The 26,640-nt window shown below is 43.2% G+C and overlaps 1 protein-coding gene across 3 annotated transcripts in view; it reads left to right on the top strand.

Moving 5' to 3' along the window:
• The window catches only part of LMTK2 (lemur tyrosine kinase 2), a 77,518-nt gene that overhangs the window by 14,100 nt on the left and 36,778 nt on the right, over positions 1 to 26,640 (top strand). For 2 of the 3 annotated variants that reach the window (XM_029949938.1, XM_029949935.1), the window contains exons 2-6: positions 5,172 to 5,296; positions 8,259 to 8,403; positions 16,087 to 16,160; positions 20,058 to 20,176; positions 20,362 to 20,449. In XM_029949938.1, coding sequence (XP_029805798.1) covers positions 5,172 to 5,296; positions 8,259 to 8,403; positions 16,087 to 16,160; positions 20,058 to 20,176; positions 20,362 to 20,449 — 551 coding nt within the window. The remainder of the gene's footprint in view (positions 1 to 5,171; positions 5,297 to 8,258; positions 8,404 to 16,086; positions 16,161 to 20,057; positions 20,177 to 20,361; positions 20,450 to 26,640) is intronic. The other variant, XM_029949937.1, reaches the window with a different exon arrangement.

The following is a 26,640-nucleotide window of genomic DNA, read 5'->3' as shown; positions in this document are numbered from 1 at the left end:
CTCAGAGCCTGGAGCCTGCTTCAGATTCTGTGTCTCCCTCTCTCTCTCTCTCTCTCTCAAACATAAGTAAACATTTAAAAAAAAAAAAAAAAAAGCTCTCTCAGTGTCTTCTCCATCTCTCACAAAGCAGCTCTTCCTCCTTAGTGTTTCTCATAGCCTCTGTTTTGCTGATTATATTCTTGTGATGGTATTGTGTATATGTTCCATGATTCTCTTTATTTCCTATAAATTGCTGTTTAGATTTAGAGGATTGGTCAGATACAGGCTGGTATTTTGTATTATTGTAGTTTGCTTTTGGTGGTACTAGTTAGTAGGTGGTAGAGTATTTTCCCCTCAGACAGCACATAATGTCTGGTTGTGTCTTTTTCATTTAGCTGTTGATCTAAAATGTCACATTCATGAAATATTATTTTTTAAACAACTATTTAAAAATGTAAACGCCATTCTTACACTAGTGGCCATACCCAGACCAACAGCGGTCCAGATTTCCTCTACAGTCTCCCGATTCTTGTTCTAAGGTATAAACGAATCTGTGACAGAATAGGAGATGCATGTTTGGTTTTTGTCCCCTTTCCTGGTACAGAACTCCTGAAACCCTTGGAATTTCCCAAGTGCTGAGGCTATAGGAGCATCTCTTATTAATAATAAGGCCCTTTCAAACACACCTGAATACATGGAAATGAAGTGACTCTTGAGGTGGCGTGAGGGGGCTCTAAATAGTCTCAGGACGGGAGTGGTGGCTAAAGAAACCAGTCCTGGGATTAGAGGGTTTTGAATTTGCCACTGGATAACCAAACAGTAAATATGAGGAAGTGTCCCTGTAAAGGCATGTCAGCTAGTGACTGAAGAAGGAATAACAAAATTAAAATATCAGCATTTTCAGTCCCTAATGGATTTGCACATATCATTTCTTTTTATCTGTGGACCTTAAACATTTATTTAATCCAAAAATGGATTCACAAGTAACTCTTTCGTTAATTACATGTGTGTTCAAGTTCTGATTGAGGTTCTAGGCAGGGATTTGTAATGGTTGAATTAATAATCAGGTAGTCCTCCTGACTTCACTCTGAGTCATTGCCAAGAAATTGCATTCTCCAAATTACCTGTCTATAAAACAGATAATGTGTACCCACTTCTTAGAGTTTCTTAGGTTTTCTGCTTATTAAATCAAGTGCTAGATATCTATTAAAATGGTCTAAAAACTGTATAAGGAAAACTCACAGAATGTGCTTTAGAGATGCCAATTATTTTTTAATCAGTGTCTTGGGGAAGCATACTAACTACTCCAAACCTCTAATTATCCTTGTTCTCGGTTTGTAATCGGGGAAGCAGCCTACAAGTGGGGAGGCTCTCCTGTGGTTATTGATTTGCTATTGTTGGCTGTTGGTTTGCGTTACGTGTTTCTGAACGCGGCGGCCGAGACTGTTGGAGGAAAGCCGTCTTTCTTCTTGTTTCCTGATACAATAGTTGCACTCAGGAACCTTCTGGGGGCTCGGTTTGTAGTTATAACGTCTGGGGCTTGGGGATTTTAGTTGTAGTTCCTCACGTCCAGAATTTACTTACTCTTTGGTGGTTTGTGCAAACCCATCCACCTTCCAGCCTACCACAGGTTGGTTTGATTTCTTCATTTTACGGAAGTGTTTCCTTCATTGGTATGTAGAGTTTTTTGTTTCTTTTTAAAGCACACTGCTTTGGACTGATCAAAAGAAAAATTCAGTAAATAAAATACTGTTAAAAGTGGTACAGCTGTAAACATTTCCTCCTGAGCCTACCTAGTGAATTTCTTCTTTGGCAGTAATTTGTAGAGGCCTTTCCATGGCCCTGGTGGACACTGAGGTTGGGTAGACCTCACGTAAATGGAAGAAATCGGGAGTATGGGAGAGCAGACACTCCTGCGGTGTCTTAACGGAAGTACGCAGGCTCTCGAGGTAGGGCGAAACTCCTCTAATGAGTGATTTGTAGCAGGAGTCTGACTTTTCATGCCTACCTGATGACTCACAGATGATAGTTCTGTGAATCAGATAATTGAACTGGCCTTCAGGCAGTTCTGATCAAATTTTATAATAAATAGATGGTATGTGATCATAAAAAATTATGGGTGAAAGAAGAGGGAAAAAGTAATTTCATACCTACTTGTGGAGTTTGGAGGAGAGCCCCAGAAGTATGAACTTTTAATCAGCAACGATGGACTTTGGTTCAGGGTACTTAGGCTGTTTTTATGAATTAAAAGTTAACCCCCTTGAAGCAAAACAAGCAAGGGGGACTTATTCTCGCCACCCCTGAACCCAGAGTCTGGCCCCGCCGCTTTCCCATTTTGTTTTGGGCTGATCATCGTCCTCATGTGTGATGTGGAGCTGGTCGAATTCCCTCAGAGGTGGCGTGATGATTGGATGGAATGATAGTGTGTTTTATCAAATCTCAGATACGATGGATTATGACACATCCTTATTTTTATGCCATTAAGAAAGAAGAAATGCCAGTGTAAACCAGCTTTCTTTCATGTGCAAGATGCCCCTGACATTTAGGTGTGTTAAGATGTGGTTGGACAAAAACTGCATCTTAAAAAATCAATAAAGTACAGTGTATATGAACGTGCTTTGCTGTATTAGCCTCAGGAGTCGTATTTAATCGTTATTATGTGTCAGGGGAGCACAAACAACAAAGTTGTAAGAGTGAATACCAGTGGGAAGTGGAGGCCTGGCTGGAGGAGAGAGAACAGGTAGCTGCAGGGAGAGAGGAGGTGCCCTCCTTCCAGGTGTCCATTCACCGAGAGCTGACTCTCTGGGGCGTCCCTTGCACTTAGCTGTCCACATGCGCGCAGGTGTCTGGTTAGGGAGGGCTTGCTCTCTGTGACAGTGGACTTTGAGAGGAATTGCCAAGTTACTTTCGGTGTCTGAAGTATGGATTTTCCTCTCTTTTAGATTTTTATTGGTTTAGAACCTGCAGAACCTTAATGCTTTGGTCAACTCGTGTTATTTTTAAGTGCAGACTTGAGCAAGGCATCAGCCAGCCTGAGTCCCACGTGGAATAACACTGGTTTCAGCCTTGTCCCTTCACAGAGGGACCTCGTTACTAGGAAGGGGGTTAGTTCTGTGACAGTTGATCTCAGACTTCTCTGCTCTTTGCCAAGGTCATTTTATATTCAAGAATGGGTTTTGCTCACATAGGAGTTTGTGCTAGTGTTTGTTTTCTTCAGGGGCTGCAGGTTCACCTCAGGAAAATGGTGACATTGTTTTGTAACCCGTGTCCCTGCTTTCCCCTCTGCGCACTGGGACAGTGGACTTGCATGTTGTATGTCAATTATATCTCAAAAAAGTGGGTGGCGTGGGGGTTAGTTTATTTCTTACTCAGACACCACTGGGTGAAACTTGATAATTGGCCCCAGCACTTCCAAGTAGCTCTGGTTGAATAAGATGTGTTCCAGATAATTCTTGGCTGAAAGTAAAGTTGCATTTTATTTTGTTTTGAAAAATACTTCTTTAAAGATGTAAAAGTGATTCTAGGGGCCCCTGGGTGGCTCATTCGGTTAAGCTTCCAACTTCAGCTCAGGTCATGATCTCAGTTCGTGGGTTCCAGCCCTGCACTGGGCTCTGTGCTGACAGCTCAGAGCCTGGAGCCTGCTTCAAATTCTGTGTCTTCCTTGCTCTCTGCCCCTCCCCTGCGCACGTTCTGTCTCTCTCAAAATAAAAGTAAGCATTAAAAAAAAAATTTCTTTTAAAGATGTAAAAGTCATTGTAAGTTCAAGTTTCCCCTCCCCGCCCCCACCCCCATGCAAAGCAGTGGCCCCAGGCTGTAGTTTGCAGACCTCTGCTCTTGTAGAAAGCTCTTATTCTGACCACGCTCCTTGGAGAAGTGGCTGACTCTAAAGCTGGAGAGCTGGGAAAATGGAAGAAAAGCCTGGAGCTTCCATGAGGAAGTGTTGGAGAAAAGAAAGATGGGTCATGTCCAGAGGACCCAGTAGTCAACTTGAAAAAGCTGCCAGGGCCAAAACTGGAATGTTTTGAGCTACAAAATAATGTTAATGATGGATTATAACCCAAAGACTATAAAATAAGTATCTGTGAGTCCATAACTAAATAAAGAGCCAGACAAATAATTGAGGGAGAAGAGACAGATGATCTTATGGAAGAATTCCAGGTGATACATGTAGAAGGAATGAGGGCAATAGGAGATCACCCATTAGAACATCCTGGTGGTAGTTGCTGCAGGTAAGACACAATGACAGATGTGAAAATAAGTGTGTTAAACTTTAGGGAGCCGCAGGATACTTGCACAGCCTCAAAGCGTCTCCCGAATATTAATTACTGTGGTGGTTGTAAGATATGTCTATAGATTCTATAGCATTCATCCCTTCAAGGAGTACGGCTTAAATCCTCTTCTCTGTGAGTGTGCCCTGGACTTGGTGACCCACTCTCAAGGAATATGTAAAGGGGGAAAGTATTAACTTCTCAGTGGTGACACCTGGTAGAAACCACCTGGGCCAAGAGATGAGGGTTCATGGCACTGGGAATCAGTTATGCCAGTGCTGTGACAAGAAAGGCAGTTTGTCCTGTGATATTCTAGGTTCTTCCCATGTATGTGTAACCTCAGTCCTGTCATCAGGCAGAAAGGATAAGGCGTCCCACACTGAGGAACATTCTACAAAATGTTGACCAACACTCTTCTATAGTGTCTAAGTTAGAACACACAGGGGAAGACTGAGGAAGGTCAGAGCCTGGAGCGGCGGAGGGGACGAGATGAGTGAGCGCAGCGCTGGTAGTCTGGGTTGTTGCCTGGAGAAGAAAAAGGACGTGGCGGACCCCGTGAGACCTGAATGAAGCTGGAAGTCAGTTAGTAGTGCGGACCCATGTTCCTGTCTTCGTTTTGATAACTGGGCTGTGGGGTGTACGGTGTTGGTGTTAGTAGAGGCTGTGTGAAGGGCGTGCGGCAGCACTCGGAGGGGCTCTGCACCTCCTCTGTAGATATCAGGTGGTTTCCATGTTCGTTAAACAAAACAAAACAAAAACCTTGACTTCTTATCCTGGGTTAATAATCTGCTTTATTTTGAGCATCTAGGCATTATTTTCTTAACTCTTGGTCCCATTTATATTGGGTAGAAAATATGTTGATTTGCAAACTAAAGTTGACTTTGGAATGTCCGTGTTGTTAATATTAGTTATTTCTCTTTCCAGGGGAGGCACCTGCAGCAGAAGTTTCCTCCTCTTTTGTGATCCTGTCTGTGTGCAGTTTAATGATACTAATAGTGTTAATTGCAAACTGCGTATCCTGCTGTAAGGACCCAGAAATAGACTTCAAGGTGAGCACAGATGGGGGGGATGTTTAAAAATCATCCTCTGATACATTGATCAATAGAGCGCATATCACAGCCTCTTGGGAGCAGGGGCCGGCCAAATTTGTCTGTAAGGGCCTCGTAGTGAATATATTCTGCCGCTGTGAATAGTAAATACCGTGGGCCGTGCGGTCTCTGTGAAGGCGCCTCAGCGCTGCCGTCGCAGTGCTGCGCTGATAGAGATACGAAAGATGAAACCAAATGGTTGTGGCTGTAAAACCTAACAACAATGAGTGGTTTGGGTTTGGTCCACTGGCTGCAGTTTGCTGACCCTGCTTTAGAGCATCATGGACAAAAACCACTTGCCTGTTTAATTTTCACTAAGTGAGGATAAAGTATGATTGAATTTACTTGCTCTAAAGCCTATAAGGAAGAACAGGCTGATATTTCCCCCTAAGCTTTTGTGTGCTGGTGAATTTGAGCTTGTTAAGATTATTGAGGCCATGGAACCCCTGCCCAGTGTGTTTTATGTGTGAGAAACCGCTTCTTTCATTTTACCTGAACCCCCGAGTTCTTTGAGGGGGAGAAAGAAGAGTCCTACAAATTATAACTTCTGGTGTGTGTGTGTGTATGTGTGTTGGGGGGACACTGTAGAAGGGCTGGTGGTGGTAAAGCTGCACATGTGTGGAATCTGCCAGCAACCAGCAGGGCTGTCTGCTCTGGACTGTACCATGTGCCTGCTGGTGTACAAAAGGAAGGCATGCAGAGAAAATGATCCTTAATGCGGAGCCCTGCTTCTTGTCCTGGAGTTGTCCCTAGGGCCCTCAGGGCCACTGGTTCAAATTGGGAGGGAAAAAGCTGTCTTCTAGCTAAAAGCTTCCTTTCCTTGGACACATCAGCCTTATTTCTAGAGCCTCATCCCTGTCAGTGTTTTCTTTACCTTGAGTCTGACAGCAGCTCTGAGAGAGGAGGAGATGTGTTGTCCTTTTGGCTCGATGCTAGCATTGCACATCAGGAAGGCTGGAGGAAAAGACTAGCGCAGGCCATTTTCTTTAGAAGATTCTGCCCTAAACATGTAGGGCTTAGTTTGTTCACAACATCAGTGCCCAGGCCCTGGGATCGCTGCAGACGCCTCCGAGGGAACTTGATGAATACCACGTGGGGGCACGGGGTGGGCAGAACCTCTGTCCCTTGACTGTCACTGTTGCCAAGGGATGGTGTACAGACACCTTGTCTTTTGGGGACAAAGATAAAGTCTGATCAGTGTTGCTGAAACAGAAATCCAGTCTCTCTCATGTGTTACAATGCCTCATTCTTGCCTTAGATTGTTCCCACCCGACTGGGTTTCAGTATTGACCCAGGAGTTCATTCTGATGTAGGTTGAAGCAGTGTTTTAATCAGGCTCCCAGGTGGTTCTGGTACAGGTGGTCCTGGGACCACAGTGTGTAGAGGATCCTCTTCAGCTGTGTAAGTCGTGACTAAGGATGCATGTCCACACCTTTAGGTTTAGAACTGCAATGTTACAGACCTTTGGCCCTTGGAAGTCACACTACAGAACAGGAGGCCACCCACCGCCTGATAAAGGAAGCGACTGCCTGGGCAGTGGCTGGCCTAACTAGAAAAGCAACCCAGGCTTCTCACAAGCCCCGTTTATTTTTATTTTATTTTATTTTTTTTATTATGCTGTTTTACCTCTCTGAGTCTTTAGAATCATCGGCTGCCTAATGGTATCATGCTGCTGCCAGACTTTTGAGTGGCATTGTTTTTGAATAGGAGTGATGGATAAAAACTCTTTTTAAATGAGAGAAGCTTTAGGAATGTCCAAAGGGGAAACTGAGCAAAGCTCTTCCACTGAGAGGTGCCTCACAGGTTGAAGTTTGGTACCTCGTTGTTCCTGTGCCCTCCCCATTGAAAGTAGCAGTAATGTCCCTAATGCATTTGACCACAAAGGTGACATTTGTGACAGTCATGTCCTCTCGCATGCATGAGATGACATATGTGTCATATCTGAGAAATCAACCCTTACAACTTTCAGGGGCTTAGTGGGGGCAGCAAGGGCAGGTGGCAGAAAAGGAAAAGAAGGATCTTCTCTCGAGGAAAGGACAACCGTCTTGTTCATGGATCTGGTCTCAGCTTCTGCTGTGGTGCTTGGTGGGGTGATACTCATCAATTATGCGAGCAAATGAATGACCTTGATCATCGTCTGTATGAACGTCAAATTCACACAGACACCAGGGTAGACCGAGCTCACTGGAATGATGATAGCAAAGAGTCAGGGCAGCTCCCTGCTGAACGGAGTCCCTGAAAAGTTGTTCACCCCCGTCTGAGCGCCTCAGTTGTAAAGTTGCTGTCTCTACCAAACCAGTCATTCTTCGTGTGCTGCAGTGTCACACCGACCAGCATCCACACCCTGGCGGTTTGCCTCCCTGGTTTAGTAATTCTCCCTTCGTTACTCTTTGCAGAGAATTAGGACTTCCTCAAAAATATCTTTCTGGAGTCTTTAGCTGTCCTTAATTTGGTTGAAATCATAGTAGAAGGCAATTCTAATGCAATTATAAATGTGTATATAGTTTTAAAATAAAATGAATGTTTTGATTCAGCATGCAAAGGGATCTGTGAAAATGAATAAAAAAAAGAATAACATGAGCTCTAGTAACTTACGAGTAAAATTTCAAACACTATTCTGTGTTCCCACTTGAAGTTCCATGGTCATTTTAGATAATTTTGCATTTAACATCAAGCTATCAGCTGAAAAAGTTTAATATAAAGTATATATAATTTATTTTTAAACCTTATTTATTCTGCTGGTTGGTGTTGGAGAGCACAATGACAGATGCTCTTTACTTAAGTCGGTGCTAACTGGGGGGGAGGGCCCAAGGCAGCATGTTTCAGATGAGTGAGTGAATGTTCACATGTTAGCATATATATTCTAATAGTTGCTCTCAAACTGCTTTATATAAGATATAATACCAATCATCTTTTATTTTAGGAATTTGAAGATAATTTTGATGATGAGATCGATTTCACACCACCAGCAGAAGACACTCCCTCTGTTCAGTCCCCAGCAGAAGTTTTCACACTTTCAGTACCAAATATCTCACTACCAGCTCCCTCACGGCTCCAGCCTTCTGTAGGTAAGGGCTTGTGTTCGGCGTCACGTTTTCGTGGATCATTTCTGAGAGGTGAGAGCCAGAGCCTTGATGCTAATGGTGAAGTACTTGGATCGCCGGTCTCGTCTGCTTGCTCCCCTCTCTGCTTGCCGGAGAGGCTCAGTTGTGGTGGGGCCTCTCCTGCCTGCAGAAGCTGAGCCCTTCCCTTCTGGGCCCTAGATCTGCTGTGAGAACACACTGGCCGCCTCTGATCCCTGATCTGCTCTCCCATGGAGCTCCTGGCCTCCACTTGGGGAGAGGCTTCTCTCCTACTTCTTGATGCTGCTCTCCTGGCTGCCCGGCTGAGTAGGGCGCTGGCCTCTTTCCGGGGCTGCCCTGAGTTCGGGAGGACGGTGTATTTGAATATGTTAATTGGATTGACTTTTCATCCTGCAAGGGAGGTTTGGTTAGAGGTTGGTTGAATTCTTGTTGAAAAACAGAAATACTAGCTATTCACGAGTTGGGGATTCCTGAGGCTCCTGGGAGAGAAGGTTCTTCCATCCATCAGGCGCCGCCATTCCTGTCCCTCGTGGTGCTGCGCACAGCGGCGCAGGCGTGGGGCTATGTGTAGCCCATGGAAGATCGTGCTGCCGCAGGCATGCATGACTGAAAGGAAAGTCTGGCGAGACAGGACACAGTGGTGCCTTTCATAGAAAACATTTGTCAAGTTCGGTAAATTTAGTATTGGCAGTTTTGGCAACATTAAAAAACTAACACGTAGTGTTTACCTTTAATTTTTGTAAATAATAATACCCTTACCTTGACCCAAATAGTGAAATTTAAAAGAAGTCTGACATTGGGATATCCTGGGGATAACCTGAGTAACCTAAGTACATGTGTCTGTAAATGGAAAGATTTTCTCCTGTCTTTGCTTATGTGGTGATAGGCTTTCCTTTATACTTAAAGGAAGCCCTGAGAGAAGTCTCTAGGGCCTTTGCCATCCTGGAGTCTTCATGCCCGTGAATCAATTTCAAATAATAGAATCCTGACTCAGATCAGTGTACATAGAAAGGGGACTCTTTGGACGCTTGGAACTGGGCGATGGGAAGGGCAGAGGTGAGGCAGACCTTGGAGACAACTGGAGCCCGGAACTTGGACACTATCACGCCTTTTGTCCATCCTTCATTTCTCTCCTCTTTGTGTGTCGGCCTAAATCCCACACACCAGCTTCTTTCCTCAGCTCGGAGCGTGACTGCTGCTAGTTCCAAGTTCATATGCTTACTCCGGAAGAGAGGAGTGTTCTCTCTCCTTGGAAACCCTGGGAGAGGCATTCTGGTTGGTTCCCCCCAAGTCAGAGGATGTTGACCCCTCACTGTGGGCAAGAAGGCGCCACAGAGAAGAGCCTGATGACTTCTGTTCAAGACATAGTGGGGACGGACGAGAGCAACGTAGTGGACACAGCAGAAATGGTGGTGACAGCACAGCCATCCTCCTTATGTTCACAGACCTCTCTGCGTTTCTGTGCCCTCTATTCTAAAGCTCTTTTTTTTCTTTTTAAGTTTATTTGTTTATTTTGAGAGATAGAGACAGACCGTGCAATTGGGGTAGCAGCAGAGAGAGGCAGAGACCGAGAATCCTGAGCAGGCTCTGCACTGTCAGTATGAGCCTGATGTGGGACTCGAACTCATAAACTATGACATCATGACCTGAACCAAAATTAACAATTGAATGTTTAATTGACTGAGCCGCCCAGGGACCCCGTAATTCCTTCTTAATAGGAAGAAATTACTTTTAATTTCTCTGCATAGAGACTATTCTGCATAGAATAGTTCCAAAATATTTTTATGATCTTGGGATAGAAGAGGCCTATCCAAGCTTGACACTGAATTTAGAAACTGTAAAGGAGAATATTGGCAAATTTGATTCATTAAATGGAGTATTTTGCATTGTAAAATATACCGTCAACAAATTTGGCAAAGTAGCAAAAATATTTGTAAACTGCAAAAAATGTCTAAAAAACTTTGTTACATATTACTATATATTAAGATTACAAACAAATGTATAAGAAGACTAACAGTTCAGTAGGCAAAAATAGGTCAGGGTTGTAAAAGGAGAAATTCATGAAAAGAAATTCAAATGGCCAATAAAAAAAAAGAACTTCACTATTAATTAAAGAAATACAGACTTAAAGTAAGATAACAGCTTGGGGCGCCTGGGTGGCTCAGTCAGTTAAGCCACTGACTTCAGCTCATGTCATGATCTCACAGTTGGTGGGTTCAAGCCCTGTGACGGGCTGTCTGCTGACAGCTCAAAGCCTGGATCCTGCTTTGGATTCTGTGTCTCCCTCTCTCTCTGCCCCTCCCCTGCTCATGCTCACGTTCTCTCTCTCTCTCTCTCTCTCAAAATAAATAAACATTAAAAAGAAAAACGATGATAATAGTTCAACAAAAAGGAAAAGAAAGGACACTGGGTGACACTGCGGGGAGGCGTATGTGTGGGAGACAGGCACTTGGATGCTCACTGCTAGCAGGACTGTCAATTGAGAGAGACATTCTTTCCCACGGGTAGAGTGACAGCATGTATCCATGCTTACCCTTGATCTGGCCATTCCACTTTTAGTAGCGTATTTAGGTCAGTAGGCAAATAAATATCTACAAAGGAGTTGATTGCAGCACTGTTCGGCAGTGTCGAAGGGGAAACATTGAATGTCTGTCACTGTGGAACTTGTTAAGGGATGGTAAGTCCACACAGTGGAGTATTATATAGTCCTGTAAAACGATGAAAGATACTTGTGACATATTAAGTGAAGAAAGTACACCGCATATTCAAAACAAAGCAAGTCTGTTAGAAACTCTATCCTTTTCCTTTTCTTTCCTTTCTAAGATGTATTTTATTTTTTGAATAGATAATATACAGTTCAAAAGCTAAACTGTAAAAATGTACATACAGTGAAAAGTATCTAATCTTTGAACCTGACCTCAGCTCCTACCCCCTGCTTCTGTACCTAACCACTCTTCTTGGTTTCTTATGCATCTTTGTGGACTTTCTTGATGTAAATATTCCCATTTACCTGCTGCCTCCCCCCAGCACACTTTTTTCACTCATAGGTGGCTTCATAAAAAATGCTGCCTTTTTTTTTTTTTAACTACTTAACAGATACGCCTTAGAGCTATTTCTGTTTACATGAAGAGAGCTTATTGATTCCTGCTTCTAACTTTATACTGTTAAGGGGCACCTGGGTGGCTCAGTCAGTTAGGCACCCAACTTTGGCTCAGGTCATTGATCTCATGGTTTGTGAGTTTGAGCCCCACATCGGGCTCTGCTGTCAGCATAGACCATGCTTAGGATTCTCTGTCCCTGCTCTCTCTGCCCCTCCCCTGCTCACTCTCTCTCTCTCTCTCTCAAAATAAGTAACCTTTAAAAAAAGTTCATACTACTGAAATTGTATGGACTAAGCACAGTTTATTTAACCAGTTTCCTAGAGATGGATATTTGGGCTGTTTCTAATCTTATGCCATTGAAAATAAAGGTTTGTGCATTGACATTGGGCTGATGTATTTGTAGAGTAAGTTTTCAAAACTGGTCACAGAGTGCATGTGTTTATAATTTGGAGGGTATTGCTAGCTCCCCCTCCTCAAGGCGCATGCTTGTGCACACTCCTGCTGTGTGGGTTTCAGATGGTCTGTGCTGCTGCTGTTGAAGCTAAGGTGGTGTCCGTTCAAACTAGATTCTTATAATCTCCATGGTAACCACTAAGAAAATAACTAGTAAGTATGGAAATAGAAAATGAAGAAATCAAAACGTATACCAAAAAAATTAAATATACACAAAATAGAATTGTTTGATGTTTCATAGTTTTAATGTAGCTAAATTTAACAGCCTTTTAAGCTGGGAATTTTGCAGTCTCTTTTTTTAATTTCTACAAATTTGTGTGTATGTGTGTTAGTGCTTTTTATGTCTTAAGAAATCTTTTTCCATTCTGTGGTCAAAATGATACTTTACTTTTCTACAACGTTTTAAAGTTTTGCTTTGACTGTTAATTTAAATCCATAGTCAATCCTGAATTGATTTTTGGGTATACTATTAGGGAATCCATGAGGTTGGTTTTTAAAAAAATTTTTTTTAATAGATTACTGTGTTTTTCTCAGCTTATTCACTGAGCAGCCCTCACATTCCTTCCCTGCTTTTTTTTTTTAAGATTACAGACACTGTGTTTTCCTTTCGTTTATTTTTAATTTTTTTTAATGTTTTTTATTTATTTTTGATACAGAGAGAGCCAGAGCATGAGAGGGGGAGGGGCAGAGAAAGGAGGAGACACAGAACCGGAAGCAGGCTCCAGGCTCTGAGCTGTCAGCACAGAGCCTGATGCGGGGCTTGAACCCACGAACGTGAGATCTGACCTGAACCAAAGTCAGAGGCTTAACCGACTGAGCCACCCAGGCGCCCCCCTTCCCTGCTTTTTTAGTTCCATATGTGTATGGGTCTGTTGTAGGCTTTCTGTTCCATTTCACTAGTTTGTCAATTCCTTGTTTCAGCACCCCACTGTCATAATTATAATAGCTTCATAATAATGATGCAATTTACATAGTTTTCTCCCTGTTGGTTGTTTTTTTATTCTTTCATTAAGGTCCTTTGTTAAGCAGAAGGTTTTAATTTTGATTAAGTCCAGTTAATCTGTTTTATCCTTTTGTTGCATGTGCTTTTAGTGTTAACGAAACCTTTGTCAAACTCAAGATCATGAAGATTTATACCAGTGTTATCTTATATGACCTCTATAGTTTTAGCTTTGAAATTTGCATTAACATTTGCATATGGTGTGAGGTGAGGGTCCAGGTTGGTTCTCTTACAGGCGGGTAGCTAGTTGCCCCAGCAATCTTTTCTGAAGAACTGTTCTTCCCCCACTGAATTGTCTTGGGACCTTGTTGAATATCAATTTATCGTATTTGTGTGGGTTTATCTGGGGACACTCAATTAATTTCATTGATCTATGGTCTGGCCTTATGCCAGTACCACACTGTTTTGATTATTGTAACTTTGTGTTAAGTTTTGGAGTTGAGAAGTTTATGAGTCTTCCAACTTTGTTTTTCAGGATCATTTTGGCTATTCAGAGTCCTTTGCAATTCCATGTGAATTTTAGGATCAGCTTTTCCATTTCTGCAAAATAGGCCATTGGGATTTATATGTGCATGTTGTGTACCATTTTGATTCCCTTCTCATTTTCTTTTGTTTATGTTTTGTAGATATTTTCTTGGGGATTACAGTTATCTTAAATTTTAACAATCGTATTTCAGTTGATAACCAACTTCGCTTAGATACCATATAAAAACTCCGCAACTCAGTCCCGTCCTTTTATGTTATCACAAATTACATCTTCATACATTGTATGCCCATTAACATAGATTTATAATTTTTTATGTGTTCATCTTTTAAATAGTGTAGGAAATAAAAAGTATACACGCATGAAAAATACAATAATGCTTGCTTTTATATTTACCAGTGATTTTTATTTGTTCATGTGGCTTCCAGTTAGGCTTTAGTGTCCTTCTTGTAGGACAGGTGTAGTGGTAGCAGTCTCCCTAAACTTGTGTTTATCTGGAGATGTCTTCATTTCTTCTTCATTTTGAAAGACAATTTTGCCGGATGTAGAACTCTTGGTTGACGGTTTTTCTCCTTTGGCACTTTTTATGTGCCATCCAACTGCCTTCTGGCCTCCATGGTTTCTGGTGAGAAATCTGTTGTTTATCTTATTGAAGATCACTTATATGTGATGAGGTGCTCCCTTTTGCTGCTTTCAAAGTTCTCCATCTTTGGCTTTTGACAGTTTCATTATGATGCATCTCGATGTGGGTTTCTTTGAGTTTGTCTCAGTTGGACTTTGTTGAACTTTTTGGATGTGTAGATTCATGCCTTTTTATCAAATTGGGATATTGTTAGCCACTGTATCTTCAAATATCCTTCTGACCCTTTCCTTTCTTTTTCTGGGACTCTCATTATGTTTGTGTTGGTCCACTTGGTGGTGTCCCACGAGTCCCTTAGCCTTTGTTCATTGATTGTTTTTTCATTCTTTTTCTTTCCACCTCTCAGCCTGGATAATTTTATTTGAACTCGCTTTAAGTTCACTGATTCTTCTGTCTGCTCACATCTGTGGTTGAGCCCCTTAAGTGAATTTTTTTGTTTCAGTTATTATACTTTTCAGCTGCAGATTTATATTTGGTTCCTTTTACTAATTTGTATCATCATTATTGATCTTCTCTACTTATTAGGACATTGTTCTCTTGGTTTCCTTTAGTTCTTTCTCCATGATTTCCTTTAGCTCTTTGAGCATGTTTAAGATGACTTAAAGTCTTGTCTAGTAAGGCCACCATCTGTTTTCTCAGGGATACTTGCTTTTACATTTCCTTTGTACCTGTGAGTGGGCCATATTTTCTTGTTTCTTTACATGTTTTGTACTTTTCTTGTTGAAAACTGGACATTTTGAATGACATGTGCACAGAAGAAAGAAAAAGAAAAAAAGTACTCCATGGGTCTTTGCTGATGAGCTCTGCATTGGACCACTCCTTACCCAGGCCACTTACAGCTCTGCTGGAGTCCTCACTTCCTGCTTGTGTGGGGTGTAAAGGCTGACTGGAGGTGAAAGTTATATTCTTCTTACTGTGTGTCCTTTCCTGAGTGTGCAGGGGCTCTCAAGCTTTCCTCAAATATTGCAGTAGCTTTTCAAAGCCCTCCCCATGTCCCCGCAAATCTCAGTCCCCAGCTTTTCTTCTAAAGTTTTCAGCATGTTTATTGTTTGCCTCAGTTGTTATTTTTTTTTGCCCCAGGTGGAAGTGTCTTGTCCATTTGGCTTTCACTGTTTCTGAGGAACACTCTATCCTGATAGAGTTCTGAGTTTGGTGAAACCAAGGGAAGCCGCTTGTGGCCGTCCTTCAGTGAAACCTCTGGTAAAAAGAAACAGTTCCCAGGGCCTCGATAAGGTCCACTGTGCTCTCACTGGAACTTGTGTTGTCATTAAGACTGCTGCTGCCGGGGGAGGCTGGGAGTGGGTGGGGCTATGATAAATTAAAGACACAGAGAAATTGTACCCTGTTTCAGTGGCCTTTTTCCTGGTTTGATTTGGTTGCTGTAAATCTTTGACTGTCTTCCAGAATTCTGATAAGATCAACACTGGACGGCTTTTGACAAGATATTCATTTCTACCTTGGAACTAAGGACTAAGTAAAAGCCAATAGGATGGTGATCAGTAGTGAGAGTAGAGTAGGTTAGACCAGAAAACACAGTGCTTGGGTATGTGGGTGGCTTCGTTGGTTAGTCATCTACTCCTGATTTCAGCTGAGGTCATGGTCTTGCAGTTCGTGAATTCAGGCCCCACGGTGGACTCTGTGCTGTATGCCGCCTGCTTGGGATTCTCCCTCTCTTTGCTTCTCCCCTGCTTGCACGCACGCTTGCGCTGTCTCTCTCTCTTTCAAACAAACAAAACAAGTAAACAGTGCAAAGTATTGAAGAATCAGGGTAGGATACTCATTCAAAAAAAATATTGTCAGTCTTAAAACATGAAACCATTTTGGCAATGTTAGTTTGAAAGTGATATGATTTATTTCTACCTTTATTTTATATCTTCATGCTAACAAGCTTTAATCTTATGTTTATGTTTGTACTTTAAATTATGTATTTAATACTTATTTTATTTCAGTTAAATGCCCACACATAGTTTTTATGTTCTTTTTCCTACAGAAGGTTTGAAGTCTCAAGTTGCCCGCCACAGTCTAAACTATATACAGGAAATTGGAAATGGCTGGTTTGGAAAGGTAAAGTGTTTGTGTTTACTGTTTTTTCTTTTCTAGTAATAGTGTTTAGAATTTAAAGCTAATTAAGAATCGTACTGTGTGACATTTCACATTCCCCTTGGGCGCTATGGTAGGGATTGAGTCTCTTCATTATGTCCTGGCCCCCCCCCACCCCCCAGAAAGATGAGCTTCAACATTTCTAGTGGGTACATTTTTCCAAGAAGGTCTTTTATTTATATAGCAGATGCTTTTATAATTGTTGGCATAAGAACAGTAAGAAGGGAAAAGAGACTGGAATTTTGGAAGCTTTTTATCCCCCTCAAGTCAAATTATTATTATTTTTTTTCATTCTTCTCTTGCTTCCTCCCTTTCTTGTGATCCTGAAACCACTTTACACTTGTTGGTGCACAGTATTGTTAGAGTGAAAACCGTGACAAAGAACTGTTCTCTGTTTCTCCTGGCCTGTTAAGGGACTAATAGTAACAGTGCTTTATTGATCCTTTTACCACGGGGTGTTCTGAAGTAATGGTTGTATTAGAACCGATTTCCATGACACAGCTAGCTGTCATTTCAGGTAAAAGGTTCCTGCCCGAGTGGTGGCTGCCTAGTCAGCAGGGTGGTCACAACAAGACGTATGTGCTCAGTATTAGGCATCTTGTCTTCCCATCAGAGCTGTTTGTCAGTCCTGTGTCTTTGACATCATCCAGACTGTTTTAGTCACTGAATCTTCTAAGCCATATAGCAAAACCTATTCTGTATCACACATTGTTCTTGGCACAGAGGGTACAGTGTGGGAGAGGATGGGGGGAGGTCTGACCTGCGTGGAGTCTATGAATATAGCAGCAAACAAGAGAGAACCCTTTCCCCAACAAAGCTTAAATCTCTAGCTGAGGAGGTGGGGGGGGGGGACGAGAGGAGAGGATCAGACAGTAAATAGGCCTAGAGGGGTGTGTGGGAGCCAGGTGATGGGAGACAGTATATGCACTCAGAGTCTTTGACACAGAGTGAGATGGGAGAGAACTCGGGTGTCCGAGACCTGAGTGATGTAGTCTGGCTTCCCTTTACAGGGATCAGTCGGTAGTTATGTTGGAGAAGGCCAAGGGGAAAGCGAGGAGATTGCTTAGAAGGCTGCTGCAGACATAAGGGCAAGGTGCAGGCAGGCTTGGACCTGGATGATAGCACGGAGTGGTGACAAGTGGTGTGAGCCAAGATGGATTCTCAAGTAAGAGTGTGCAGGACTGGGGATGGATAAGATGTGGAACCTAGAAGAAGGGGGTCAAGGACGGCTGCCTATGGCCTGATTGGTGGGAAGAGTAGAATTGCTGTCAAGTGAACCGGGAAAGATTAAGGAGAAGCAGGCATGGAAGAGGAAGAGGAAGTCGGGAGCTTGCTTTTGGATAGGTTGGGTGTGCGATGGCTCGTAGGCATCCAAATGGAGAGATCAGGAGGCAGTTGGAAATACACATCTAGAGTTCAAGGGCAACAGTCCAGGCCAAAGATAGACATTTGGGAGAACTGATTGTTAGGTGGAATTCAAAGGGGAGAGACTATATAGAATCACCGAGACCGTGAACATGGGGAAGAAGGGGAGGCACAGGGACACAGCCCTGAGGGTCTGGTCGGGGCGGGGGAGGGGGGGGGCCGTAGCACAGTCAGGAAGAGCTGGTGATGGGAACTGAGTTAATTGGCCAGTGGGAAGGAGGTGGTGCAGGAGAGTGGGCTGTTCTGAGGGTTGGAAAGAAGGAGACCCAAGAAGATGAATGGTGGTGAATGCTGCTGGCAGACCAAGAGAAGACTGGGAAAAGTGGGACTTGGCCACCTGAGGTCCGTGGTATTGTCAAAAGAGGCTATTCAGGGATCAAGTCCTCACGCAGTAGGTGCAAGAGAGAGAGTGAGAGGTTTTACTGTAAAAGGGAGAAGAGATGTGGAGTACGAGCTGTTTGGGACCATCCAAAGGCCAAGGGAAGGTTGTTTTGGTTTGCTTTGCTTTTTATAGGATGTGTAACTATTTTAGCCTCTTTATGCTATAGGGGAGAAAGTGATAATACAGGAGAGAAAAAGGGGGGATACTGCAGGCTTTCTACTGAAATGGGAATAAAAACCACGTGTGGATGTAGGTCCTGGTGTAAAATGGAGAAGTCCACTTCTGGTTATTTTATTCAGTGAGTAGGAGGCCGATTTGAAAGGGAGGAGTAAAAAGACACCTTGGGAGTTTGAACAGGTAGAGAAGATGTGAAAAAATCCTTCTGGGAAATCCATCAACTAGGGAACATAGCAGGAGGATAGGAATGCTGAGGACCCTCGCAAATTTGAAAAGAGGCTGGTTGTCGTGGTTGGGTATGTGGATTTTGTCTACAGTTGATGTTACTACTGTGGGCAGATAGTTGAATGTAAGCAGGACTGGGGTTTGGCTGAGCTCCTAGCCCTCAGCAAGAGTGGTGAAGGGGGTAGTGATAGTGGAAGATCATGGGCCCTCAACTGCCAGGGAGGGGAGGCGGCCTCTTGGTTGGGTGGGTGGTGGAGCACCGCAATCGTGAATGGATCTGGAGGCCAAGTTGTGCGCCTGTTGGGTTAGATGGTTGAAGTGAGCTGGAAATCAGAGGACTGGTACAGAAGGAGAAGTTAAAATTCAAGGTTTGGGGGACACCTGGGTGGCTCAGTCAGTTAGTGTCTGACTTCAGCTCAGGTCATGATCTCATGGTTCACGAGTTTGAGCCCCACTTCGGACTCTGTCATGCTGACAGCATGGAACCTGCTTTGGATCCTAAGTCCCTCTCCTTCTCTGTCCCTCCCCCATTCATGTTTTTTCTCTCTCTCTCAAAAATAAAAACATCTAAAATTCAGGGTTGGGCACATGGTCCAATTATTAGCTAGGTCTAGACTTGTGGGAGTTTTTTTGCCAAGATGGGGTCATAATAGAAGAGAGTATTGGAAGTGAGGTAAAAAAAAACCTAAGAGGTCAAGATGTTGAATGAATTGTCTCTGCTGACATTGAAGACCAGGGATGATGATAGTGGTGGTGGAGAGAAACAGCAAGATTATCCTGATCTTTTCTGGAATTGGTATAAGTATCAGGCTTATGATAGATGTACAGGGTAGTTATTTGAAAACAGGAATATGATTTGGTTAATTATCAGGATTTCTTGTTCTGTTTCTTTTTCTGCCCTTACATTCCTTAATAAACATAATACATGCTGTTCACAGTCTTATTCTTATTTTCCAGGGCATTAAATTTAATCTACTTGATAAAATATTAAAAACTATTTCAAAAAGAAGGCTTTCAGGTTTGATCATTCTTGAAGTGAAAACTTCCGCTTCATTGTCGTTTCCATCTTAAATATTGTATTTTTGGAACACTTCTGTATTGCCCAGCATTATATTTGGTATTCCACTTGTAGTGTGCTCTTGTTTTCATTCATTTTGTATTCTCTTCATTTTAGTGGCATATTTTCCTCTTTTGTTTTAAATGAAGTGTTGGTACAAGATAAAGATCTGGAATAATTGTAATGCCATAGATTTTTAACGTTCCCATGCAGTGATATGATAGTATGCTTGTACAGTGCCATTTGTGCCTTTACTTTCTCTTATGTGAAGGAGACAAAATAATAAAACCCAGCTGACGTGTTTGGAGAAGCATCTGAGTTCTGTGTGAACTGAACTTATGAGTTATTCTTCTGTACCTTTTTAAAATAAATGGAAAAGAAACAGGATACATAGATGAATGCTGTCACTATCCAATAAACAATTTAAAACAAGGAAAACATTTTCATTTCACAAGCTTTTTCTGAGTGTTTTCATAATAGAGGGCATTCTGATTGTTGCTTAATTTATTTTCCTGGATTCCATTTCCTGATAAATGAGGGCTGCTCCTTTACCCTTCTGATGGAAGTGAAATGAAAAACTGTTCTTTGATTTTAGGTCCTCCTTGGAGAGATTTACACGGGCACTAGTGTAGCAAGAGTGATAGTGAAGGAGTTAAAAGCGAGCGCGAGCCCAAAGGAACAAGACACTTTTCTGAAAAATGGCGAACCCTACTAGTAAGTAAACCTTACGATGTGTTTTGTGAACGTAGTCTGGGGTCTGTTGAGAATCAGGTGTTTAAAACAACTTTGCAGTGTATGATATTTAAGTCGTGGGGAACGTTGAAATTTGGATTACTGTCTGGACAATTGAACTCGCTCGCTCCCCGATGAACAAACACTATGACTTTTCTTTTCCCCAGTGTTCTTCAGCATCCAAATATTCTTCAGTGTGTGGGACAATGCGTAGAAGCAATTCCCTATCTCCTGGTGTTTGAGTTCTGTGACCTGGTAAGTTTTTAGTGGAAATTCAAGGCCAAACATTTAGAACGTTTTTGACAGATAGAAATGCTGGATGAGAGACCACTTTCACTTGTGTCCCCTTTTTAAAAGCTTTAGGATGTGCTAAGTCATTACCTGTTGAAAACAGTACTGACAGACACTTATGTCAGTATTGTTTTTACACTCCCTCCCTGTGCGGAGCTGTTTGCACGCACTTCATTTAATCATATTTATCTATACTTTCTATATGGTTAAAGCTCACGGAGATTGAGAAAATGTTGTTTATCAAGTATGTGCCCGAGCCAGAGCTTGGATCAAGGCTTGCCCTTCTGTGAGCTCGTGTCTTGACCTCAGCTAGGCAGCGTGAGGCCCCTTTCCCAGCAAGGTCATCTTCCTGTCAGGTTTTTCAAATAGTGAATGTACATGCCATTTATATTTTTAAATAATTAGATGATTTTTTAACCCAAAATTAATAGCCTCACTTCTTAACATGACAGTGTTACTCACTGAGATTTATAAGTTGCAAAAGCTATGTTTGTACAGTTTTTATATGTGAAAAGTTCCTGTAAACCTGTTTTGAAAAGCTAGGTTTTGGTTTATTTCTTTGCATCGTCTTAGTTTTCAGAACATGAAGCCATTGAGATCATGCACAGAAAAGTGGGGGTGCATGGAGATAAATCCTCAATTAGTTCAGACTATATTTTCAGCTGGCAAAATCAAAATGGGCAGTAGCCATTGTGGATTTTTGTTTTAATTCCAAAGTTCGATTTGAATATTACTCTCATTGGCAGTAATAATTAATTCCAAAGAAAAATTAATAAACTTGATATATTAGCTTTCATTGGATTCTATCAGAGTAACCCCTACATCTCAGTGATTGGTAAGAGCAGAGTGGTCCCCACTCCTCTCCTGCGTCAGCTCTGCTCCAGGTGTGTCCATCTTCACCCTCGGGTCAGTTGTTATCTGTAGGTGCTGGGAGGGGGTGTATGTTCTCATATATTCTGTGTATGTATGTTCTCGTATATTTGGTCTTCTGGGTCAAGTTTATGAGGTTGTGCAAGTCTCCTGTATCCTTCTGATTGGGGAGGGCGTTGATAGAGGAGTCTGAGTCCGTTTTCTGTCAGTTATTAAGAGGTACAGTAGAATCTGCTCTGATTACGGATTTTCATTATAATTCTAGTTGCATTTACTTTGAATGTTGTGTCAAGGATACAAATTTAGAATTGATACAATGTCTTGTAATTTTAAGCTTTCGTTATTATGAAGAGACTCTTTCTAAGATTAAAAACATACTAAGGATTAAGTCTGTACTTTACTGATACTAATATAGTTATCCCAGCCTTTTTTGGTTAGAATTTGCCTGGTTTGTCTGAATCTTATGGTTTACATTGCCTGAAAATAGCTTATTGTTAAAATTTTGTTAATCTGTCCGTCTTGATCACTTACCATGGAACATGTGGCCCATTTATCCTTATTGCATCTATGAGATATTTGGAATTTTATGTACCTGTTTTGTATTTTTTTTCCTACCTACCTGTTTCAATTTTTCTGTTTTATTTTTTTGTTAGCCTTCTTTTGGATTCATTTTTTGGGGATGGGGTTAGTTTTTCCCACCTACTAGTTTGGATTTTAGATACTGTTCCTAGTTTTTGGTATGATTATACTGGTCGTTGCGACATGCATATTTAAATTGACTAAGTCTAAAATTAATTTTTTATGGTTTTTATTTATTTTTAAGAGACAGAGACAGTGCGAGCAGGGGAGGGTCAGAGAGGGAGACACAGAATCTGAAACAGGCTCCAGGCTCTGAGCTAGCTGTCAGCACAGAGCCCAACGCGGGGCTCAAACCCACGAACTGTGAGATCATGACCTGAACCGAAGCCGGACGTTTAACCAGCTGAGCCACCCTGGTGTCCCTAAAATTAATATTTTAACCTTCCTCCAAAGAAGCTGGGACCTCATAGAGCTTTCCTTCCATTTGAGGACAAGTGAAATCCTGCCTGCTTTTTTGTCCCGATCCCACCTCTTCTCCCGCCATCGAGGCTGCTTCTTTGTTGAACACCTGCTGTTGGAAGACCGCTTCCCACGGGATCTGTGGGTCTGGAGGGAGCACTCGGTCCCTGTCCTCCAGGCCTCCTCAGGAGCAGGAGCGGGCAAGTGACCGTTGTTACTTAGCCCAATAAACTATTGAATGGAGGCATGAGAACTAAGAGGAAGGCGTACCTGATGACATTTCTGGTTATTTTATTGCATTTATGTTTTGTTGTATCTCAGTATTATCAGTCATAATATTTATGACCCTCGGTTATTACAGTATGAGGACTGCTGCTCTTAGTCTGGCTCGGGCTGACCATTGTGACGGGGGATTCTTGTGCAGCACATTTGAGAAGGGCTATGGTCTTGTGTCTCTGTGAGGAGACAAGTCTGCGGCCAGAGTTGTCATTTTCTGGGACAGTTTATGGTGGCTCTTTTGGGTCCCTAAGCACTTGATGTTTTTTATAAATAACAATCAAAACACGTTTCCTGAGTGAACACAACAGAGATGCAGCAGGAAGCATATGTACTTGAAATGCCACGTTTCCGGGTTCATCACAGTGGTTTATCAAACTATCTCAGGGCGCCTGGGTGGCTCAGTCAGTTAAGCGTCCTTCTCTTGGTTTTGGCTCAGGTCATGATCTCAACGGTTTGTCGGTTCGAGCCCCGTGTCAGGCTCTGTGCTGACAGTGTGGAGCCTAGTTGCAATTCTCTCTCCCTGTCTTCTCTGCCCCCTTCCCTGCTCACACACTTGCTCTTTCTCTCTCAAAATAAACAAACATTAAAAAAACCCAACTATCTCTTATATATTGGCATTTTCTATTCTTCATCCTCTGTCTATTCCTAGAAGTTTTATTAGCATTGTTGTTGTTTTTCCTGGGAACAGTGAAAGCTTCTGGATGCTCAGCTTACAGTTGTCTTCTGAGTGGTTCAGGCGATGGGTTTAGTTTTAGTACTATTCTAATTCATTTTTTCACAAAGCTGCTTGTTCTTTTTGGGAGTAGTAGTTTAACCTACTTTATAAAGAAACTCACACATTACAAAGTACACAAACAGCTCCTTTACAATTACCATAAAAAAGCCAGAATTGACAAGATTCTTTGTCATTGTACATTTTTTAAAATGTTTATTTTTGAGAGACAGCGAGTGAGAGCGTGAGCAGGGGAGGGACAGAGAGAAAGGAAGACCCAGATTCCGAAGCAGGCTCCCAGCTCTGAGCTGTCAGCACAGAGCCCGACACAGGGCTTGAACCTACGAACCATGAGATCGTGACCTGAGCCAAAGTGGGACACTCAACCAACTGAGCCACCCAGGTGCCCCTTATGTAAATATGAGAATTATATGCTTTTTATTAGCATTCTTTTTATATAGTTTTTACCCAGTACTTTTAGATCTCACGTGAGGATTATGCATATAGCCCTCCAGAGTTAACAAATAAAACCTTCATTTTAAACTTGTACACCCATTCAACAAATAGGACTCCTTGAAACATTCTGTGTGGGCCTCCTAGGTCATCACGAGAGAGTGTTCACTAGAGGCCAGACGTTTGGAAGGGGCTCCTCACCCCCACCAGCAGCTTTCGTTGGCAGTGCAGAGCCAACAGCTGCTGTTAAGTTAAGTGTGCTGCCCAGACATTGATCAACAGCAAAACGTTAAAAACAGTAATTGTTTCTCAAAAAATTATAAGAGTTACCATACAACCCAGCAGTTTCACTTGTAGGGACATGTGTCCAAAATCACTGAAAGCAGCATCTCAGAGAGCTGTTTTCACATTCATGTTCGTGGCAGCATCATTCACAGTGGCCAAGAGGTAGGAGCTATTCGAGAGTCCATCGGTGGATGAGTAAGTGAACAAAATCGAGTCTCTCCATACCATGGATTATTGGTGAGCCTTAAAAAGGGAGGAGAGGCCAGCACCCACGCCAACACGGAGGCACCTGGAGGGCGTGATGCCCAGTGAGAGAAGCCAAAGCACAGGCAGACGAGTAAGGCATGGTCCCAGCTGTGACCCAGGCACCGAGAGTGGGTTGGCGGCTGCCGGGGACTGGGTTGGGTGGGATGGGGAGTGTGTCTATGGGGACAGAGTCTGGTTTGGGAAGACGAAAGGAGTTCTGGAGAAGGTTGGTGTGATGGCTGCTCAGCAGGGTGAGTGGTCTTCGTGCCCCTGACCTGTGCACTCACCGGTGGTAAGACGGTAGTGTTACGTTACTGGATTTTACCACACTCTCGCAAATCAGTGATTACTTAGTTATTTAAGGTGCTGTCCCTGCTGTTCCCTATGCTGGCAGGATGCTACTGGGCCCTTGTGCCGGTCAGGGCTCCGAGTGCCCAGTCTCTTGTCCAAGTGGAGGCTGTTGACCCAGAACCCTCCACCTTGCCTAGCAGCGAGGGGTCACCTTTGTGCTGTTGGACAGTTTCGGGCTCATCACCTCTGGGCCCTAGTAAGCTTCAGAGGGAGCAGTCACCAGCTCTAAAGTCCCCTTGTTCCGGCTCAGTGTGTGCAGTGGCTCCATGGCAGGAATGGTCAGGTAGCGTCATTCCAGTGAACCAAAGAGGGCACCCACCTGCGGAGCTGTCCCCCCAACACACCAAAGCCCCGCTTCAACACTGAGCCCTGCCTACCTCCCGGACGCCCCATAGCCCTCCCTGACATAGGCCATCCTGAGCAGCAGGACGGCACCGAAGCAAAAGCGCCCGCTGGCAAGGGTCCAGAGGACAGTGGGAGTAGCTCGCGCTTGGTCCTAAGCAGCTGCGGCTGCAGTGAAAGGAGCCACTATCTTCACATGTGCTTAGTAGGTCAGGAGCTATTGAATGCACATTGGCCTTTTCAGTTGTCATCGGGTGGTGAGCATACTCAGCGATAGCATCTTTTAAATAGAAAGGAGAGAATATTTTTGCACTTAAGTAATTCTTGTGAGGTGGAATTACCAGTCTGTTGTTGAAAAGCACTTTATCTTTGAATTTTTATGAAAGAAAATGAAAAGAGAGAGAGTCTGGTAGCTGGACTGTGGCTGCCAGTTTGTAACGCAGACGGTGCAGAGCTCAGGGAAGGAGAGGTCAGTGCGGGGTGTTGCCTCCGGCTTTTTGCCATGAAGGTGCACAGTGCCCGGCCGTGAATGTCCAGTAAGGAGATTGCTTTTGGGTAAGGACCACGCATTCAGCAGAAGTGCACCAGGCACCTATGAGGCACAAAGAGCCATGTGCCGCGCCCCGGGAAGCAGTTAGGCATGCAGGTCAGCTGGGCCCCTGCGTTTCCTGCCTGCGGAGCCAGGCTGGCCCGCCTCAGATGCGCCTCCTGCCACCTGCATGTCACTCTGGAAAGTTACCTGACCTCTTTAAGTCCCAGTTTAGGCATCAGTAAAATGAGGACAATACGGCCTACCTTGTAGATTACCCTGACTGGTAATAAGCTGGTAAATTAAGTTTGGGAGCATATAGTAAGTGCTCAAGACATATGAGTTATTTTTATTCATATTTAGTCACTTAAAATAATTGATCACAGTTAGTGACTGAGTAAAGGTCTGAGTAATCTATATTGAAGTATAGCAGTTCTGGGCGCCTGGCTGGTTTAGTCGGTAGGGCATGCAACTCCTGATCTCCGGGCCGTGAGTTCAAGCCCCACATTGGGTGCAGAGATTACTTTTACAAAAAAAAAAAGAAAAGGAATGGGAAGAAGTATGACATTTCTAACTAGGATCTTTGGAGAAGGCTTCACTTTGGAGAAGGCGTTTGCTCAGAGCGCGAAGGAGCAGTTGGATAGACCAGTTCACAGGAACCGCCTCAGCCAGTGCCTCCGGGGAGAGACGGTGGGGACACACATGTCCTCGTGAGAGAGGCAGGTTGATGTCTGCTGGAAGGGTGAAAAGCAGAGACCGGGGACTCTGGAGCCCAGACTGCAGGCCGAGGCGGCAGAGAGAGGAGTGCAGCTTACGTGTTGCTCTGTGTTAATCTTTTTGAAGAGTCCTCGGTTTCTTTGACCCTGTCTCCTGACTCCGAAGCAAGAGATGGTATTTTCTTTCCAAGGGAGTGTTGTCGATGTTGGGCACACATTTGCTTTCTGACCGCTGATAAAGCAGAGAGTGAGTTTCTGAAAGGAATGAGCAGTGGCCACGTGAGAATGGGAACGAAGTCTGTTCAGGGTTCTCGCTGTGCCACATGTCCCTCTC

The sequence above is a fragment of the Suricata suricatta genome, chromosome 8 (genome assembly GCF_006229205.1).
Source record: "Suricata suricatta isolate VVHF042 chromosome 8, meerkat_22Aug2017_6uvM2_HiC, whole genome shotgun sequence".
Classification (NCBI taxonomy): domain Eukaryota; kingdom Metazoa; phylum Chordata; class Mammalia; order Carnivora; family Herpestidae; genus Suricata; species Suricata suricatta.
The sequence above is the reverse complement of the archived record's forward strand: the minus strand, read 5'-3'. Positions and strand labels throughout refer to the sequence as shown.